Source organism: Pituophis catenifer, unplaced genomic scaffold (genome assembly GCF_029215685.1).
Source record: "Pituophis catenifer annectens isolate HBS135680 unplaced genomic scaffold, rPitCat1.0.hap2 SCAF_1, whole genome shotgun sequence".
Taxonomy (NCBI): domain Eukaryota; kingdom Metazoa; phylum Chordata; class Lepidosauria; order Squamata; family Colubridae; genus Pituophis; species Pituophis catenifer.
This window is the reverse complement of record NW_027256881.1, coordinates 31907315-31929609: the sequence shown is the minus strand read 5'-3', so window position 1 is coordinate 31929609 and position 22295 is coordinate 31907315. Positions and strand designations below refer to the sequence as shown.

Genomic DNA, 22295 nt, shown 5'->3' with positions numbered 1-22295 from the left:
CTTTGCAGAAAGAAGGATTTTCCAACAATTGCACAGAGATAACATCTGTTCAAGAGTTTTTTTCTCTAGAGGAATAGAAAAAAGTTAGTTAAGTACTGAGTTTCCTTTTTCTTCTGTATCTGCTAGTTAATGCTGCGTTGTCTCTGGCAACTATTCTGTACAAGATCACTGATAGTATTTTTATGTGCACATCAGAATTTATATGCCTGTAAACTGGAAGGTGGCCAGCATCTGACTTCAGGTCTGTCAGAAGGTTATCTTTTGCTGTATATTTTCCATTGCAAAAAAAAAAAAAATCTATTTCTATAAATAAAAAAGTTCTGTTTGTTTTAATGCTGTCTGTTTGCTCTGGGGCCCTCTCTCTCTTAAATGTTGGAGTTAAGGAAGACACCAGATGAAGGAAATTAAATGGAAATTAAATGATAGTAGCAATTAATACCATAAGGAAATACCATAATTGGACTAGGGTGTGTAAATCCAGAGGACTTCAGGTAGACTTTTGAGACCTCTAGATTTTTATCCTGAGATCAGTCTGCTGCTACATGTTCTCTCTCTTTCTCTCTCTCCTTCTCCCTCTCCCTCTCCCTTTCTCTCCCCCATCTCTTTCTCTCTCTCACACACATGCTTTTTAAGAGTCTTGTTGAATATGTTGAAGGAATAGGTAGATTTAGTAGATGTAGCTCTGCAACTATGTTGTGGAAGTCATTGGAATAATGATAACTTTTGGTGATAAACTTAATAGTAAACTCATATTACAGATTTATCTTCACATAAGAATTTGTTCTTCCATTGTAAGAAAATATATTTTCAGTTTAAATATGGTATTTTGCAGTGTGGGGTGTGCCTTTGAGTCAATATTGACTGCCTGGAAAATTTCCTGAAGTTTTCTTGGCAATATTTCAGAAATGGCTTGCTATAGTCTTTTTCCTAGGGTTGACAGAAAGTTACTGGTTCAAACTCACCCAACTGACTGTGTCTAATTCAGAGTTCACAGTTTCCTAATTTCTAGTCTGGTGCCTTAACCACCAACATATGGCTGTCTTCAGTTTAAATACTATTATGCTCTCTGCATATCCTGCACTTAAGTTTTTATTACTTTGATTCTGGAACACAATAGAACTGGAGAAAATGGAGCATATTCATCTAAATGTAATTATAATATATGTAATGATTTATGCAAAAAAAAAAACCCCACACTTTTTTCTGGTGGGAGAAAATTATCTTTATAATTTAGAACATTCATATACATTCCAACATTTGTTGCTAATATTTTAGCCTATATGGGAAAATGTTATTTAAAAAAAAATGAATTTGCAGTCTATTAGCTAATCTTTGCTGCATTGGTTACCAGTTTGTTTCCAGGTCCAATTCAAGGTGCTGGTGTTGACCTTTAAAACCCTACATGGCATGGCACCAGATTATTTGAGGGACTGCCTTTCCCTGATTTCATTCGCCTGTCCCATCAGATCCAACAGAATAGGCTTGTTACAGGTTATGGGTCCTAGGTGGCAGGCATTTCACACTGTTGGAATTTTCTTTTCCCAGCTTCTCAAATGGAGGTTTCCGAGGCTGAAAAAAGCATCAGAGGCTGAAAAAAGCATCAGAAATGAAGGTTCATAAAAAAAAACGTCCAAACAGAGCTTCAGAAAAAAAGCCCCCAAACAGAACTTCAGAAAAAAAGCCCCCAAACAGAACTTCAGAAAAAAAGCCCCCAAACAGAGGTTCAGAAAAAAAGCCCCCAAACAGAGGTTCAGAAAAAAAGCCTCAGAAACAGAGCTTCAGAGGCTTTTTTTCTGAAACTCTGTTTCGGAGGCTTTCAAAGGCAGAAAAAGAAGCAAAAAACAAACAAACAAAAAAAAAACAAAAACAAGGCAAGAACTCACAACCAACGAACCTGTTGCTAAAATTCACCTCTGGGAACAGCTGATTGGGGGTATTCCGGGAGGCTGATCCACCCGCCAATCAGCTTTTTTCTTATTTTCCTCCCCAAAAACTAAGGTGCATTTTATACTTTGGTGCATCTTACAGGCAGGGTGGATTTGATTTAAATCGAGTTGATTTAAATCACAATTTAAATCATGATTTAAATCACTAGTAAAAAGGCTTGATTTAAATCAACTCGATTTAAATCATAATTTTTAAAGAGCAACTGTCATCTCTGCTACTCCTTTGACCCACTGTTGACTCACCGATAGTCCCAGTGTTGCAGAATATACAGCCTCATGCTATATAACTAAGCTCCATTTCATGCTGAATAAACTAAATTATTTATGGATCTTAAATAGAAAACTATCTTACGATAGATTTTTTACCCCAAAAGTTTTTTATTAAAATAAATTCGATAAAAATCAAAAAAATCCGATTTAAATAAAAAAAATCTGATTTAAATCAAAAAAATCAGATTTTTTTGATTTTTTAAAAAAAATCATTGATTTTTATCCACCCTGCTTACAGGTGAAACTCGAAAAATTAGAATATTGTACAAAAGTTCATTTATTTCAGTAATGCAACTTAAAAGGTGAAACTAATATATGAGATAGACTCATTACATGCAAAATGAGATTGTTCAAGCCTTGATTTGTCATACTTTTATGCTTTATGGGGATGCTGGCTTCATTTTCCAGCAGGAGTTGGCACCTGCCCACACTGCCAAAAGTACCAAAACCTGGTTCATTGACCATGGGATTACTGTGCTTGATTGGCCAGCAAACTCGCCTGACCTGAACCCCATAGAGAATCTATGGGGCATTGCCAAGAGAAAGATGAGACCGAACAATGCAGAAGAGCTGAAGGCCGCTATTGAAGTATCCTGGTCTTCCATAACATCTCAGCAGTGCCCAGGGCCGGATTTAGATGAAAAGAGGCCCTAGGCTATTCCACTTATGAGGCCCTTTCACCTATAGTGAAAGTGTAATTTTAATTTTGCTAACAATTTGAATGTAGGCCCCTCTTGATCTTGAGGCCCTAGGCTGAAGCCTAGTTAGCCTATAGGAAAATCCGGCCCTGGCAGTGCCACAGGCTGATAGCATCCATGCCACACCACATTGAGGCAGTAATTGATGCAAAAGAGGCCCAAACCTAGTACTGAGTACATATGCATGCTTATACTTTTCAGAGGTCCGATATTGTACAATCCTTGTTTTATTGATTTCATGTAATATTCTAATTTTTTGAGATTGTGAATTTGGGGTTTTCATGAGCTGTAAGCCATAATCATCAAAATTATGACAAATCAAGGCTTGAACTCTCTTGCTTTGCATGTAATCAGTCTATCTCATATATTATTTTCACCTTTTAAGTTGCATTACTGAAATAAATGAACTTTTGCATGATATTCTAATTTTTCGAGTTTCGCCTGTATACTCTGAAAAATACGGTAGATGCCAGGGTCAATTGGATTGAAAAGAGTGGCTGTAGAAATTGATCATTGCTTGACTGACTGATTGTTTCAATTTTTCTTTACGCTGCCCAGAGTTTCTTGTGAGACACATATAATATTAGTATTATAAAATAACAAGTGGCTCTCTAAATGCCATTAAACTATAGATCCCAGGTTCATTCATGCTGGTTTCACTGCTGGGAGTTGTACTTCAGCAGTGGCTGGAGGACCATAACTTCCCTGTTATGGGGGAAGTACAATTGTCTTTGTACTAAAATTAGGAAAGACAAGAAATAATGATTTAGAAAGAAAGTAAAATAGTTCATGAGAGAAAATAAGATTTCCAAAAAGAACGGACATAGTACCTAAGAATTTAAATATTCAGCAATCTTGCATAGGCCTTGAATAAATGCAGCATTGCTAACGTATTTCTGCTGTTACAATGTTACCTTATGCAAATGTTGATTAGATTTGTTTTTTTCTTGTGTTTTGTAGGACATCAATCAGAAATTGCAGGAAGACAACCAGGAGCTGCGAGACCTTTGTTGCTTCTTGGATGATGACCGGCAGAAAGGCAAAAAAGTATCCCGCGAATGGCAGAGGCTTGGGAGGTATAGCGCTAGCATGATGCATAAAGAGGTTGCCTTATATTTGCAAAAGCTGAAGGAACTGGAAGTAAGGCAGGAAGAAGTTGTGAAAGAAAACTTGGAGCTGAAGGAGCTTTGTGTCTTGTTGGATGAAGAAAAGGGTGGGGTTGCTGGCTGCCGAAATTCAATAGATAGTCAAGCCAGTCTTTGCCAATTAAATGCCACAAGTACATTCATAAGAGATGTTGGAGATGGGAGTAGTACCTCCAGTACTGGGAGCACTGATAGTCCTGATCACCACAAGCACCATTCAAGCTCAAGTCCTGAGCATCTCCAGAAAACAAGGAGTGAGGGAAGTCCTGAGCATCAAAAGCACAGGAGTGCTAGCCCTGACCACCTCCACAAACCTCGAAGTTCTGGAAGTCCTGACCACCAGAAGCATCTGAAAGGACCAAGTCCAGAGCATCATAAAACCCTAACCAAAGGTACTTCAGAGCAGCAGAAGCACAGTTGTAGCAGTCCAGAAACACTGCCAAAGCACATGTTGAGCGGGAGCCCAGAACACTTTCAAAAGCATAGGCCTGGGAGCAGTCCAGAACATCAAAAGCACAGCAGCAGTGGAAGCCCTGAACTTCATCAAAAGCATGCTCTGAGTGGAAGCTCAGAACACCTCCAAAAAGTGAGGGGCACAAGTCCTGAGCATCTCAAACAGCATTACGGGGGAAGTCCCGAGCACCTCAAACATTTGGGCAATGGCAGCAGAGAAGGCACCTTAAGGAGACAAGCTGCAGATGATCTGTCACCCCATCATAGGGGCCTCTACAATGGGATGAATGGTGGGTCTTCCTTAGTTATTTTTATGTATTTATTATGATGTTAGGGGCAGTGATTGAGATTTTTTTAAATGATGGGCGCTAATTATCATAAAAGGTGCATACCAAATGCACCTTTTGTGTGGCATTTTCACATTTTTTACTTTGTCCTGATAAGCAGGAACTGTTTTTGCATTTGTTCCCTCTGAAAAATGCAGGTGAGATTGAAGGATGTGTTGTGGTAACAGGCTGCATAGTAGTTGCATCTCATGGGCTTTGTGTGAAATTGTCTTACCTGCATGGCAAGGCATTGAAATAAAGTGGTGTGCAGAGTCTGAGAGCATGTAGACTTACCTTAAAAGGAAGAGATAAGAATGAAATGAAGGAAAGCGTCCCCCACTTCTCTCCTAAGGAGAAGACTTAGGGCGTGTTTGCATCTCTTAATTTGCATCTCTTAAATTCTATTTCCTTTGTGCTTAGGTCTTGCTTTGTTTCAGATGCCTAATTGAGACATATTGATATTAACTGATAATCTTAATAACTTTGAGGAAGGAAGACATATGCTTTTCCAAGTGCTGTCTCTGCTCAGGCTCAGATTAAAACTTTGGGAGGTATCTTGGTGTCCTCATTTGGCAATTTTCTTAAGAATGTGCTTTATATTTGCTCTTGACAAATGGATGGTTGATTATTGACCTTTCAGAGAGGAAACTGATAGTAAAAAAAGAGAAAGGAATACAGAGAACAGGTATAGTTTCTATGATCCTTAATCTAATATCCATCTAGTGTTCATGTCTTGAGATGGATGTGCAGATTTCTTTGAGAAAAAAAACATAGGCAGTATTGCTTGACTGTTATTTGGGGGTATTTGTCTACTTGTAAGCTTACCATAATTACTTTTTTTCTGGGAATGTTTACAAAGCAAAAATGGGTTTGCTGGCATTTAGCTTTTTGAATGTATTTGTGATGGCGGAGTGACATTTGAATAGCTTCCTCTAGAATGCAAATGCAATTTGAACTAGCAGGACAGGAGGTATGCCAATCTACAGAGGCTCTATGGATCACTTTTAAGATATAGTTGGACAGATGATCTCAATGATTATTTAGCGCAATATGCTCCAGTTATTTGTAAATGTTTTGGCCCATAACAAAAAGGATTCAAATGACAAACAGGCCTTGCTGGACTGGAGGATCTCATTAGTAACATTTTGATTCTACCATTGCTGAGAAAACTTTCTGATTGAAAAGCAAAATAAAGGTATTTAAAGTTGAAGAGATATATTTCTGATTGCAGGAGCTGCCTTCTGGGGAGTGGGGTCTGTTTCCTCATTATGTACAGAATTCATCCCAGATACAAAACTAGGCTACTTGGGTTGCTAATTTTTTTACTGGCTGAACTATTTTTTTGAACCCCCTAACACACATACATATACATATTTATGCATACATACATATGCATACACACACACACACACACACCGATATATAGATATAGATATAGATATAGATATAGATATAGATATAGATATAGATATAGATATAGATATAGATATATATACTGGTCAAAAAAATAAAGGGAACACAAGCAGAAGACATCCGAGATCTGAATGAATGAAATAGCCTTATTAAATACTTTGTTCTTTACATACAGTAGTTTTGTGTTCCCTTTAGTTGTTTGAGCAGTGTATAAACTACTGTATATAAAGAACAAAGTATTTAATAAGGCTATTTCATTCATTCAGATCTCGGATGTCTTCTGCTTGTGTTCCCTTTATTTTTTTAAGCAGTGTATACACACACACACACACACACACACACACACGCGTGTGTGTGTACGTGTACATGTATAAAAGGAGCATTCCAAAATTATAATTTTCAGTACAGTTCACATATGGGCAAAAAGCAGATTCTTTGATTGCTATACAGGATTTTTTTAGATGTCATTGCCCTACCCCGATAAAATCGGAAACAGGAATATCTATGGATTGTTTTGATTCATTCATTCATTCAATTGTGTTTGAATCGACTATTTTTGTGCATTGCATCTTTCCTTCCACTGTCAGAAAGGGAAAGAGGAAGAGATGAATTGCTCAATAGATTGACTATGTAAGCTCCTGGAGATGATGGATGAATAGCTTGATAACTTGGTTCAGATAGAATTGGGCAGCTTCCTAAGAACTTTGGAAGAACTTCACTTAAAATTATGATATATGATGTATTGAATAGTTTTTAATGTATGTAAATGCAGTTGTATTAAATTTACTAGTGTTAATTTATAATTCAAAATTAAAAGGTTGCTTGTAATCTTGTTAGCTCCAGTATAGCTTTTTGATATAAATCTATCAAAGCTAATAAGAAAGATTTTGTTGAAATTTACATCAATGTCATCTCAAATTTTATGACATTCCTCTTAGATTAACTTCACAATTTCAGTGCCTTAACCCTGGAGAAGGTAAAGTTTAAATGTTTGGGGGAGTGTAGTTGAATTTAACTTTCTGAAAGGTGTCTGCAGGAGGTTATCCAGTGATGCTGTGATATTGACCATTTCTTTTAGCCTTTTTTCTTTTTTGAAAAAAAAAATAATAATGGTGGGGACAGGAAGAGAGCACCCCCTAGAGGCAAACTGCTTAATTTCCCATTCTTATACCACTTAGAAATTGATGCAAGTTCTGATGCTATTTTGCCATTATTAGAGGTATAATCTGAGAGTGCTAGGAATGCTGCAAATTGGATACAAGAGTGTTGCCTGTGTACCATGGCTTATTTACCCTAACTTCATAAACAGTATTTGTTTAGCTTCACTTGCTAAGTTCGTGTTGAACTTATCAGAAGCATTTAATGCCTTTCACCAGTGCCTTTAAGTATGTGAAACTACTTGTGAGGGTTGGAGGCAGCATGTTACGGTGGTTCTGCTCCTTTTCTGTCCCATCAAATCTTATTTTAAAATTAACTTCTGTTTTCTAGGAAATTAATGTTCCTGCCCTATTCCTCTCCCTCCTCCTCAATGTTTCTCCCATCTGCACATTTGGTATGGATTGACTAGTTCAGGGATATCAAACTCAATTTCATTGAGGGCTGCATCAGCATTATGGTTGCCATCAAACAGGTGGGCGTGGCTGGCTGGGCATGGCTGGCTGGGTGTGGCCAGCTCGATGTTGTTCACGTTGAGGGGCACCTGTGGGGGACCAGGAAGTCTGGAAGGGGGATCTGGAGGTCTCCACTGGAGGAGTGTTGTGGTTTGTTGACTGCCAGCGGAGATGGCAGTTGAGTCAGAGGAGTCAGAGGAGATGGAGGGGGTGCCTGGGTTACCATTGGGGCTGGAGAAAAGCTCTGAGGAGCAGGAGGTCTCAGAACCAGATGCAGAGCAGGGCCTATCGACTCACGCTCAGGTGGAGAGACAGCTAAGAAGAAAAAGAAGGAGACGTTAACAAGCCTTCCCTGGCTGGGATATAAGGAGGAGAGGTGTGGGAGGCGTGGTTGTCGGAGATATCCGTTCATGCTCCAGAAGAGTTCTCTCCGGCAGATTCCTTGCCAGGATTTCTTTGGGTTGGTCAGGATTCTTTGTGTTGGGATTGAAGTGCTAATTGAGGCTTCCTGTGGGGGAACTCAGAGACTGCTACAGCTTGTGAATCACCTAAGGATGTGTGACCTGGAGCTTTGTCAGTGAATGCTGTGAATTCCTGTCTTTCTAAATAAAAACCCCTATCCCGAGTAGGCTGTTGAGTGGAGTTTATGAAATCTGGGGCAGAACAGTGAGACTGTGGTGAGTGCCAAAGCCTTGTCCACCAGAGGAGCCTCGCTGTCCCTCTCAGGCCATTTGGAGAACCCCTGGATGGCAGCACTGGCTGCCCAGAGCCCTGGGTAGCCCTGGGTAGCAGAGGGCAAATGCCCAGTCTGGCCCCCGAACTCCTGGGGCACTAGGATCCTGCAATCCAGCCCAGCCCAGCTCCACTTCCCTGAAGAGGTGCCCGGCCATACTTACCTCCTCCTCAAGGCTGCTGCTGCTGCCGGTGCCACTGCGGGGTGAAGCCGGGTGAGGCAAGGCAGGACGAGGCAACAATCTGTGAGGATTCTGATTGTTAGCCAATAGTAGACAATTTTATGTTCCCCTGAACAGCCTATATCCACAACCCTCTTAATTTACAAAATTAAGCCCACGCCGTCATGGTGTACATGCCCATGGTGTACATGCCGGGGGAGCACCTGCGCCAGTCTGGGCTGAGGCAGCAGGGGCCAGTCCCTTGCCGTTTCCAGGGTGACTCCATGGGCTAAATCTAACCTCCTCATGAGCTGAATCTGGCCTGCGGGCCTTGAATTTGACATGTCTGAACTATTTGATAGTTCTCTGTCTTCTGTTCCCCACGTTCTGTTTTGGTTTTTTGTTTTTATTTCTGATAGAAGCAAGCATTGCCCTCTTCTAGTCATCTGGTGCTTCATGCATCTCAGAGATTTCTCAGAGGCAGGAGATAGAAGTGCATCACTTTCTACCAGTGTTCCCATTACTGCTATGCTGTTTATTGACTGTTTCCCCCCTGTTGCTTAGGATCAAAGCTGCTGCTTATGTGCCTTCCTCCATCTTCTGAAGGAGAAGGAGGTCAGAGATTCCCTGGAAGACCACATACATAGCTCCTAAAAGAATTTTAGAGTAATTAAAATTCCCTTTTACTATTTATTATGTCTTTGATAGATGTGCAGGGTTGGTTTTTTTTTTTTTTTTTTTTTGTGGGGGAGGAATGTATCTTCTCCTTGGCTGTGGGTAGTTAGCAGTTAATGTTATCAAAGCTATTGTTTTTTTCTGCCTTCCACTTTACTTTGCCTTAGAGCTCTGTATTATGCCAGGTATCTTTAGCAGTTTAATTTGCTGTGTTTTCCCAGCATCTTTCTAAGTTGTGTCACTTGTTATACCTTCACTTTTTTTTCTTGAAAGTTCCATCTCTTATTATTTTCTTATTTTCTTTATGGGAAAATTTTAAAAGTTAATTCACACATGCACATTCGCAGCTTGGTATCATTTCACTTAGTTTCTCAACATTGCATGGCTGGCAACTGAACGTGTAAACTGTACCTGCTAAAACGTCTTGGATTTGAATGATTATTCAATGTTGCACTTAGAGAGAGATTTACATCGCTGACAAGAATGATTGTGGACAGTATTCCCCTCCATCTGTCTGCTTCTCAGGTATATCTGATTGAAAAGATAGGTTGTCTCTGGAAAATTCTTGTAAAATTGCTTCCAGAATAGTGAATATTAAAAATGCATATACTCTATGTGACTAAATCCTGTTCTTTTCATTATTTGTGGCAAGGATAGAATGGAATAGAAAATATATCCATAGAATCCAAGTTTGGAACTCATCAAAAAGGGCACCACCACAGCAAGTATAGGAATCCTGCAATATGCTATAGAATACTGAAGCATTTTTTTTTTTTTAATTTGATTTATATGCCGCCCTTCTCCGGAGACTCAGGGCGGCTTACAGTGCGTTAAGCAATAGCCTTCATACTTTTGTATATTTATACAAAGTCAGCTTCTTGCCCCCACAAACTGGGTCCTCATTTAACCTACCTTAGAAAGGATGGAAGGCTGAGTCAACCTTGAGCCTTGGAGAGATTCGAACCAGCAGTAAATTGCAGGCAGCTGTGTTAATAACAGGGTGCTTTAAACCACTGTAGTACCAAGGCTCATATATTAATATTGCTTTATATATTAATATTATATTATTAATATTATATATTATTATTATATTAATATAATAATATATTATAATAATATAATAATATAATATAATAATATTATATTATATATTAATATTGCTTTATATATTAATATTGCTTCTTGCTTAGACTAATGTGTTTAAATTAAAGAATGCTTGGGCATTCTTTTCAGTTCCTGTGAAGGTAAACTACGGAATACTAGCTTTATGGCATACATCACATTTAGAAATGTATGGGCAGAAATTAAATGTTATGAGAATGTGGGCTCCAAATTGACAGCCCTTTTTCTCTAATTTGGGCTGGGTTTTCCCATCATTGGATATAGATGAGAAACAGAAAAAAAATTGAATCCTGGGATGGGGTTGCCTTCTTTGAATCCATTATGGCATATTGTAGAAAGATGGATTGGAACAACTTGTAAGAACTTGTCTTTTTAAGCTCCTGTCTCATTTTGGATACCATCTATGAAACTCTTCAAATCGCTGCAAATCATTATGTGCCTCTCTAGGATCATGTAAAATGCTGTTTGGAAATACTTGACATTGCAGTCATAGCTCCAACTTTGGTAAAAGTTGTGCTATCTCACAACAATCAAATACGATGGGCTGATAAATAAAACCAACAGTCTCAATGCTGTCTTAAAGAAGCCTTCTGTAATTTTATTACAAATCCCTTTTGCTTGTCTGGGAGTGCCTTTCCTTTTCTGGTTTGCATCTGAGGAAAATATAAAAAGGCTGCTGCTTTGCTTCTCATTCCCTGTTGAGGTTATTAATGAGCAAAAGTAAAAGTGCTGACTAACACTCTCTGGCAACAATCTGGAGGTGTGATACATCAGGAAATGAAGATATCCTTTAGAGAAACAGCAGTTGTTTAAAGAGGCAGGGGTGGCAAGAAAAGAGGTTATTTGTGAGAATCACCGCTGTTCAAAATGTGTGTTGTGGGGGAAGGGGGGCTGGAGGGGGAGATCCAGGTGCGAAATACTGTTAGGAGTGTATACCTTGGTAAACTTTCAGGTAGACACTTTCACACTGTCTTCTCATTTTCTTACCCTGCCGCTAAGGTAACTTAATCAAATTCAAATAGAGAGCAGAGCAAGCAACAATAATGATACTGGTGTTGTTTGTTCCTATTAGTTAATTGTATGTATTATGCTTAAAATTTCCTGAGCATATTTATTTGCTGCTTGGTGGCAGTGTCAGGTGTTTGCAGGGAAATATCGCCTAAGTAGACAAAAAGCACTTCTCTGAATCATTGATTCTCCAAAGCTCCCTTTCTTTACCTATGTTTAAGTCTAAAGTTGGAGTCCCACTGAAAGAAAATGACTGATAAGTGAAAAGCTGCAGTGAATAATACACACATGGAAAAAAACCCCAGGGAAAATATGAAAATCTCCTCCAGATTTTTGCCTCCAGATTTTTTGTTCATAATAGTATTAACTGCAAGCAATGGATGTCATCAGGTCAGTGGTGAAATGTAAATTTTGTTACTACCGGTTCTGTGGGCGTGGCTTGGTGGGGGTGGGGTTAATATGACTGAGTGGGGGTGGCCAGCTTTAAAAAAATGCTTTTTAAGCCTCTGATGATCCCAGCTGACTTGCCTGATCAGCAGAGGCTTTCTCTTTTTTTTTAAGCCTCTGACAATCCTAGCTGACTTGCCTGATCGGCAGAGGCTTTGCTTTTACTTTTAAAAGCATTTTTTCTATAACCTCTTCGGCCGAAGAGGTTGTAGAAAAAATGCTTTTAAAAGTAAAAGCAAAGCCTCTGATGATTGCGTGGCTCAGCTGGGCAATGGGGGGGGGGGCGGGCAGGGATTTTTGCTACCGGTTCTCCGAACTACCCACCTCCATCGCTACTGGATCGGGCGATCCAGTCCGAACCGGGAGCATTTCACCCCTGCATCAGGTCATATTACTGACCAAAGGCAATAGTTCTCAATATTCAGAATTACCATCTCCTTCATCCCCAGAACTATGTGAATCAAGAGAAAGCCAACAGAAATGTACTATCTTTGCTGGTTTATGTGGTCAGTGACTGGGCAGATTTCAGTCTTATCACAATTGGTATTACTTAATACCAGGCTTTTTAAATCTGGTGTTAGCTAATAACAGGAGTATAAAATTAAAATTTAGGAACAGGATGTTTAAAGGTGTACTCTGAGTCACTGATATCTTTTAAGAACTGGGGCTAGGCTTGTAGTTCTTCCATACCCATAGAAATCATGGTTTTCCTTCTTTCAGCTGTCTTTTCATTGCTACTATTTCAGAATAGTAACCTTTGCCAAACTAGACCCAAATGTATATGTTTATAACTTCCTTCCTTCCTTCCTTCCTTCCTTCCTTCCTTCCTTCCTTCCTTCCTTCCTTCCTTCTCCAGACCACCCAACTTTGGGTGGCTCACAGTTATGACAAAACATCATAAAAAAAAAGGAATGCAAAATAATCAATATATATAATGCCAGAATGTATTTCACTGTCAGGAAAAGTACTTCATGGTCTAGTTCTGGTGATTTACCACATGGGCAGCTGCTCTCTGAAGTGTATCTTCTCAACTCAAGCCCTGGCAGCTGCTGCTGTTTAGAGACTTCTACAAAGCAACTTTCTAAGAACCATATAGTGATTTTCTTCTTTTAAAAAAACATGAAAAATATTTTTCTAGCAAGATGGATGCTGAGAACATGGGATAAAATATTGTGGCTAGGTACCGGTATATGTTCTATATTATTCCCAATTCTATAGGAAATAGCTTTTCTTACTTATTCTCTTAAGCCACATTTTCAGCATATGACCGTAATAAAAGAGAAAAACTGTTTTTGTTTTTGTGAATATGGAGTGAGAATTCGCCATCTGCAAGGAGAGAAAGCAAGCCTTGCTTTCTGCTTGTTCTTAGTACTGCTATCAGCATATTGTTTTCATTTTTTTCATTCATTTACTTTTGGTTAAGTGCCACATTAATTTTAATAATTCTACTTGAAAGATTGCCTTGGAGAGGAGCACCTGAAACCAGCACTTTGGATAGTTCTTAGATTGTACATGCACCTTCAAAAGAGCCTCCAGATCACCATGCTCGGTGTAATTTCTTTCCATCCATACACTGTATGATGTCTTGGCAGGCAAGCTGTTTTGGGCTGATGGTTAAAGTGATAAATTGTCTCTTCCCTTTCTCAAAGGGCCAGTGGTGATAATGAAGAAAGGACCTTTGCAGTTCTACCTCCTTGGGGCCATCTTTAGAAGCATAGAAAATGGTGCTCCCATAAATGTCCTAGAATTGGACAGCTCGACTTTCTAAATCACTAATCATTGCCACTTCTTCAGAAAATGCGGCTATCGGTTTGATGCATATTGATTCAGAAGCCATTTATTAATTCAATCTGGAAAGGTTGGCATGCCTTGGGTCCCTTCAGTCAAACAATGTCATCTATCAGGGCCCAGGAAATGTAACTTCTGTGTTGTGGTACCTGCCCTCTGGAATGAGGTTGCCTCTGAGATCTTGATGCTCTTCTGGAGGGCCTTAAAGAACTGGCTGTTCTCCCAGGCCCAAAATAGGGTGGCAGGAGTTCATCACTGGATGTAATTGTATGTGTTTTTGTGCTGTTGATCAGATTTATCATCTTGTTTCCCCTTGTAAGCTTGTTGTGTTTGTTCTGTTCTTTCTTTTTTGTATTTTTACTTATTATGTTGTGAGCTGCCCAGAATTGGCCAAGATTTGGGCAACATCTAAATCAAATCAAATAAATAAGTCAGATGCTTTTTCCTTCTAAGTAAGTGTGCTTATGATTATCACCTTACATATACTGTAGGCTCACAAAAATGAAACAGGCCAGTTGTCAACACATTCCTATTTTTAGTACATTGATATGACATTAAAAAAATTTCTGTTTTTCTACTGGCAAAGAAATTTGGTTTGTTTTCAGGAGAAGGAATCACATTTTTAAAGCTCTTTTGAATTAGGTCTAGATTTTAATGATTTGGGGAAGATGGACAGGTTTCCTAATCAGTTCTATCTCATTGGTATATTATCTTTTAAATTGCTGTTACTGTATTCAGGATTATCACTATGTAGCAAATTGAATGTATAAATAAAGGACATTGTTCAAAATCACAAAAGCAGATTTTATATTCCCAACAGTTAGAACCCACAATTTTTAGATCAAAGGCCAAAGGTCACATACACTGCATATTTGTTATACCTTTTTAGTACAAAAAACATAATATATAAACATTTTGGTGCCGCAGTGAGAGATCTGCAGAATTGGTTTTCATGTTTTTGTTGTTGCTGGTTGCTGTCCCTGAATTCAATAATGTAGCGTTTTTTTTAAAGGTACAGCTCATTTTTCCCTTTCATTTCTTTGACATGAGCCAATTTTTAAAATATTTCTATTTATAATTATTATGGTTCAGAGCGGTATGTACCCATGGCTGCGCTATTTGCAACTCATTTTACAAAATTAATATTTTCCTGAGATTGTGATTGTGCAATAGCCAACCTCTAGAGATTGTAGAAAGATGAAAAGGACAAGATTACTGGTTTGAACAGCACACTAAACCAAGGTTTTTCAGATTATTTCCTTGAAAAGTATTGGATTTAAATCAATGGATTAGGGGAGTTTGTCCAAAGCATCTGGAGAACACTAGATTAAGGAACACTACTGTCTGTGAATCAACCCTTTTAGTTTTTTTTTCTTTAAGTGAAGGAAAGCATTAAGTGGGAAAGAGTAAGCTGGATGTGAATGTAAACATTGACTTACATATGAAGGTCTTTATTTGTTCTTGTCTGGTGATGTCCTTCAATTCTTTTCTGCATACCTTCTCTGTAGAACTTTCCTGAACAACTGGACTATTGTATACAGCAGACTTTGTAGCCAAAAAATGTATCTGCATTGGGGTCCTGCTGCTGCAGCCATCTGTTTTCCTGGCAAGTCCAGATTTGCAATTTATTTATTTAAAACATTTACATGACTGCTCAACTCAGCCAAGATGACTCTGGGCACCTTATAAAAAAAAAACACAAGAAAACTAACAACAACAACAAAAACAGGCAGTACATACCTAAGAAACAACAATAAACAATAAAACTGTGATTCAAACACCAATAACACCATTGATCAATTGGGAGTTAAGCACTTCATGACCCAAAGGCCAAGGGAAAGTGACAGGTCTTGATACTTTTCTAAGGACTGGCAGGATCAAAGCCAACTCTATGTCTGTGGTTGTTCCATAGAAGGGTTGACACTGAGAAGACACTTCTTCTGGTTTACAGAAGGTGGCATCGCTTCAGTGCACCTGGAGTGCATCCTCCTATTCAAGTATGTAATTAATAATACTGAACTTTACCTGTGGGGCTTTGTTATTGCTACACTTAGAAAATTTGCAACAAATAGGAAGTAAAGTACCTTAATAGAACTACTTCTTGCCCTTCCTTTAAGATTGGTCCAGAAAAACTGACTGGTGGACCATGTGTAACTCCTGAAAACTGCTGGTTGGATCCAAAACGGTTCCCCCCACATTGGGAGCCCGTACAAATCTGCTTATCGACTGACTAGATGGTTGAAAGGGATGTTCTTTTGCCAGTAAAGGGGAAGTCATTTCATTGAAAGGGGATAAAAGTATTTCATTTTCACTGTCAAGAGTACAAAAAATGTATCAGGTTTTTTTTGGGAGGAAAAATATGACATGAAGTTGATTTATTCCTCCTTGTAAAGAGGATAAAGCTGCTGCATTTCTACTGCAAATGATAGCAAACATGAATGAATATTTATGGTAATGTAGGGGAGAGTGTATGCGTCTGTTATATATTGTGCATGAATACAGGTTTGGGGAGAAATACGCTGGTGTGCTTGGCACATCTGTATATACTTATGTACAGATCCAAGATCTAACCCACCTCTTGGATTCCAAGCATTATGGATCAATGCTTTAAGGGCAGGCTGAGACTATGAGAATATGAATATTTTTGTGAGAAAAGGCTGACATAAAATGGCTCGATTTATACTGAACTCTAACTGCAACTTTTGATTAGTCATTGTCACCATTGCCATCATCATCATCATCATCATCATCATCATCATCATCATCATCACCACTACTACCACCACCACCACCACCATGTATTTGCATACTGTACCATTCTATGTCCAAACAAGGAATGTTACAGCTTAATATGTATAGCTGAGTTGTGAACAATTACGATGGGATTTTTAATGTGTGTTTGTGTTTGTGTCTATTTTTTTTTTTTAAATCCTAGAAATCTGTTTTGGAGGTTGCGATTGGAAGCAAAAAATGATCAAGAAAGGAACTTCCTAAATTATTCTGTGTTACAAAAGACTGTTCTTTTTCTTTTGTCATTCCTTTTCTTAAATCTGTAGGCTCCTAAGTTTGTCTTTGAGTACATTTGGCAGACTTTCCATGATAATATTTGTTTCTCTTCTATGTACCATATCCTCTTCCCCTAAAGGCTCTGAATTCAGAATTTGTTTACTCAGTATTCTCTCTTTTGGCAATACTAGATCCCATTTATCTTCATTTTAGAAGCATACTTTGATAATTAGCAAGGAGCACTGTTTTGATTCAAATCATCTAGTGAGCTAGAAGCAAAGGTAAGCTTTGAATTATGTTAATGATAAAAAATTATGTAGAAGAGATGAATATTTTGAATCTGGCTTTGAAAAGCCTGACCAAATTCAGAATTACAACCTATTGGGAAAGTAATCTTCCTAATTTTCAAATTTAACTTTTTAATAATCTGACTTGTTTCAGAATAGGACTTGCCAATTTTAACTTGAAAACAGAAGCTTAACTTCAAATCACTTGTTTTTTTTTTTTTTTTTTAAATTTGATTTATATGCCGCCCTTCTCCGGAGACTCAGGGCGGCTTACAATGTGCTCAGCAATAGCCTTCATCCTTTTATATATTTTATACAAAGTCAGCTTATTGCCCCCACAACTGGGTCCTCAATTTACCTACCTTAGAAAGGATGGAAGGCTGAGTCAACCTTGAGCCTTGGCGAGATTCGAACCTGCAGTCATTGCAGGCAGCTGGTCTTAATAACCAGCTTAATAACAGGGTGCCTTAAACCACTGTACTACCAAGGCTCTTGGTAACAAACGCGATAGCATAGAATATTGATAACCACTTTTTCCTTGCTTAGTCCTACTGTATTGTCTATCGCTTCCTGGATGATGGACAATTATGTATCCACAAAATATTTGCTTGAAGTTAATTTCTACGTTTTTTTTCCCTTGACATTATTTGCCTTTAGCTCAATGGTATCTGCAACTAATCATAAAGATCCCAAAATGACATAAAGTTCCAAAGATGACACAAGTAGTGATTTCATCATACAAATACTGCAATTATGTATTTATTAAATTTATACGATGCCCGTCTCACTATCCATAGTGACTCTGGATTCCATGTTTTATATTGTGACATTCTAATACCCGACACAAATATTAGGTTACAGCATTTTTTAACAGAACAGCAGACTTTATTGGGGAAATAAAGGTTAAGAATTACTTGTAGTTTGATTTGAAATGTTTTCTAAACCAGAACCGGAACCCTGAATTCATTGAAACAATGACAGCTCCCTACCTCTTTCCACTTGTGAAGTTTCCTAGGTAGTCCCACTCTGAATCCATGAAGTGAGGAATTGGGTTGGGATCTAATTTTTTTTAAAACTCTTGGAGCATGTAACAGATTTTGGGAAGAAATCTGTTTTGAATTAAATTTTCCCCAAGGATAAGTTCTGTCATTCAAATTCATGAGATTCCACTGAATATACTTGAGTATATGGAAGATTGGGTGATTAGCAAGCCTCTTCAAGTGGTTGTGTTCCAGAAACTAAGTATATACCCAAGTTTTCTCTTCAGTTACAATCTACTGTATAAGAATACATGTGGAGACACAGGACTTGGACCAGGAGTTCACCCTCAATTATAGGAGCTCATTGGGTGACTTTTGGACCTCCCTCTATCTCCAATCTTGACACCCCCTTTATTTCATAGAATTTGGCCATGGATATCAAATGAAAAGAAGCTACCTTGAGTTATTGAAAGATAATCAGAAAAGAAAATAAGTACATGGAAGCCCTCATAATTTTGTGGGGGTCCATAATCTTTCACCAAATTTGTAGTAAATGGAGTTGCACTGAAACTTCTTTGAGTTGTAGGAACTCAAATATACAATGCATTTTATTTTATTTTATTTTATTTTATTTTATTTTATTTTATTTTATTATTTTATTTTATTTTATTTTATTTTATTTTATTTTATTTTATTTTATTTTATTATTATATAATAATATATAATATAATATAATATAATATAATATAATAAATTATATAATAATATATAATATAATATAATATAATATAATATAATATAATATAATATAATATAATATAATATAATATAATATAATATAATAATATAATATAATATAATATAATATAATATAATATTATATTATATAATATTATATTATATTATATTATATTATTATATTATATTGTTATGTTATGTTATGTTATGTTATATTATATTAATTATATTATATTTTATATATTATTATTTTATTTTATTTATTATTTATTTGTATATTTATTAAATTTATATTTATTAAATTTATAGGCCACTCATCTTATATCAAATTAATTCTTAAATATAGCTATTTAAAAGTCCTGAATATATATTCTTAGCTTTAAAGGCCTGCATATACATTCTTAGCTTGCCACAATTGTACTGTTTTGTTTTTTGCTTTGTCTGTGATTATGGTCAAGTAGAATAGGAAAGTGCTAAACTAACAGGAAAACAGGTGTTTGATTGTATAGGTCGAGTAGATTTCTCTGGCACTGGATATCAGGGAACATATGTGTCTGTTATTCAGAGATGGTTCCTTAGCTGATTCATTTATATTTAATCAAATATAGGGGGCTAAGGGGCACCCAAACAACAAAGCACAGAACAGGAAGCCAGATCACCCAATTGGCACACAGGATGTGCATCTCCACACAATACGCAGTTGTAGGGATTTGGGATTTGGGAGCTGGGCATGTTGGCCCATCTGCAGCCATCTGCAACCTATATCAATCCGTTTGCGGCGAACACAGGTTAAAACATACAATAATAAAAAGGTAACGTAATTAAAACCCAGTTAAAACAACGACAATAAAATAATAAAACCCAAGGATCAGGGTCAACCCATTTGTTGAAACAGCCAAGTCTTTAAGTCCCGACAGAAGGAGCGGAGATCAGGTGCCGTCCGAAGCTCAGTGGATAACTCATTCCAGAGGACAGGAGCACCTACAGAGAACGCTCTGCCCCTGGACGTCGCCAGCCGACATTGGCCGACGGTACCCTGAGGAGGGCAGCACTGTGTGAGTGGACAGGACGGTGGGAGGCGGGTAGGAGATGATCCTACAAATACCCCGGACCTAAGCCATGTAGGGCTTTAAAGGTAAGTATCAGCACCTTGAAGCGGATCTGGAGGACCACTGGTAGCTAGTGCAGCTCACGTAGGAGAGGTGTTACACGGGAGTAATGGGGAGCTCCCGTAACCACCTGTGCAGCTGCATTCTGGACCAACTGGAGCCTCCGGGTGCACCTCAAGGGCAGCCCCATGTAGAGGGAGTTGCAGTAATCCAAGCGAGAAGTAACCAGGGCATGAGTGACCATGCAAAGGGCATCTCGGTCTAGGAAAGGGCGCAACTGGCACAGCAGGTGAACCTGGGCAAAAGCCCCCCTGGTCACGGCTGTAAAATGGTCTTCCAAAGACAGCCAGGAATCCAGGAGGACGCCTAAGTTGCGGGCCCTCTCGACGGGAGAAAGCACTTCTCCCCCCATCGAAAATGATGGGACTTCTAGAACACGAGACGCCGGCATCCATAGACACTCAGTCTTGGAGGGGTTGAGTCTTAGCCTGTTTCTACCCATCCAGGCCCACACCGCCTCCAGGCAGCGGGACATCATGGAAAGGGCATCCCCGGGGTGACCCGGGGTGGAGATATATAACTGAGTATCATCAGAATATTGATGATACCTCACCCCGAAACCACGAATGATCTCACCCAGCGGCTTTATATAGCTGTTAAAAGAGTAGGGGGGAGAGAACCGACCCCTGAGGCACTGCACAGGTTAGGGGCCTCAGGGTGGACCTCTGCCCCCCCATACAAACTGTGAACGATCTGAGAGGTAGTAGGAGAACCACTGTAAAACAGTGCCTCCTACCCCCCAAATCATTGCAGTAAGATACCATGGTTGATTGTATCGAAAGCCGCTGAGAGGTCAAGTAGGACCAGGATGGAGGAACAGCCTCCATCCCAGGCCCGCCAGGGATCATTCACCAGAGCGACCAATGCCGTTTCCGTGCTGTGCCCACGCCAGAACCCCGATTGGTACAGGTCTAGGAAATCCATTTCCTCCAGGAACTGTGGGAGCTGTTGCGCCATCATGGACTCAACAACCTTTGCTATAAAGCGAAGGTTGGAGACCGGCCGATAGTTATTAAGTGAGTCTGGATCCAGGGCAGGTTTCTTGAGGAGGGGTCGAACCACTGCCTCCTTAACAATAGCCTGGATCCAGTCTCCAGTCACCTCCCGGGCAGCCGAAACAAGCCAGGTGGAGGCACACAGTCTACCCACAATCCTGTCCACTTCATCAATGGAAACAGGGTCAAACTCAACCCAGATACTACTCCCAAGACTTGCCCCAGTCTCCTGGATGGATTCTGCCCAGTCAGAGTCCAAACCGATCTGGATCTGAGCGATTTTATCTTGCAGAAACGGTACAAAATCCTCAGCTCTGCCCTGTAAGGGGTCTTCCCTCACTCCCTGATTGAGGAGAGAGCGGGTCACTCTAAACAGGGCTGCTGGGCAGTTTTCTGCAGATGCAATGAGAGCAGCGAAATGATCCCACTTCGCCCCTTCCATCGCCACAAGAAAAGACCTAATATAGGTTCTTAACTGTGTTCGATCAGATTCAGATCGGGAGGACCTCCAACACTCCTCTAGGTGTCTTTTCCAACGCTTCATTTCCCGGAGCTCTGTGGAAAACCAAGGAGCCATCCGGGATCTGCGTCGGATCAGAGGCCGCAAAGGTGCAATTCGGTCCAAGGCCCCAGCAGCCGCCCATTCCCAGGATGCTACCAGTGCCTCAGTCAAATCGCGGGATTGGGAAGCAGGGAATGTCCCAAGCACCGTCAAGAATCTCTCTGGATCCATCAGGCGCCTGGGGCGGAACCATTTTACTGGTTCCGCCTCCCAGCGGCGGGGGTCAGCAGATTGAAAGTCCGCCGACCCCTGGACTTTCGATCCGTAGTTAGGATCAACATTCTTCAAAAAATGTGAAATTCACACTGAAGATTGATTTCTGTGTTCTGTGATAATGGTGGTAACCTCTCTTTTTCAGTTTAAAATTTAAAAAGTGGATTATTTTTACAATACATAAGATTATTTTTTCATTATTATCTGCTACTTCTGTGGAAAGAATCTCTGTATGTTTTACTACATTATTTTCCTCTTCATAGTACAGAGATGCAGTGACAAAAGAAGCTTCACCCTTTTCTTATTATTGCCTTATTAAAAGCCTGTGTTGATTAATTAGGGGATGACCTAAGGACAGTAATGTTATCAGGATAGGACTTCGGGATAGAAGCACAAACTTAATTCAGAAGAGGTTGCCCAAAAGAATTTTGAGGTAAGCAAAATAATTCATGTTATTGCATAAGAGGGGCCTCAAAAGATAATTAAATTCAGAGTTTAGAATGATCTAATTATATTATTGCCTAGAGAAATTGAAATAATCATTGTCCCTT

The 22295-nt window shown here is 39.0% G+C and overlaps 1 protein-coding gene across 2 annotated transcripts in view; it reads left to right on the top strand.

Annotated features, from left to right (window-relative positions):
- Positions 1–22295, top strand: part of CCDC85A (coiled-coil domain containing 85A) — a 160618-nt gene that overhangs the window by 13162 nt on the left and 125161 nt on the right. For both annotated transcript variants that reach the window (XM_070947525.1, XM_070947518.1), the window contains exon 2: positions 3875–4802. In XM_070947525.1, the coding sequence (XP_070803626.1) occupies positions 3875–4802 (928 nt within the window). The remainder of the gene's footprint in view (positions 1–3874; positions 4803–22295) is intronic.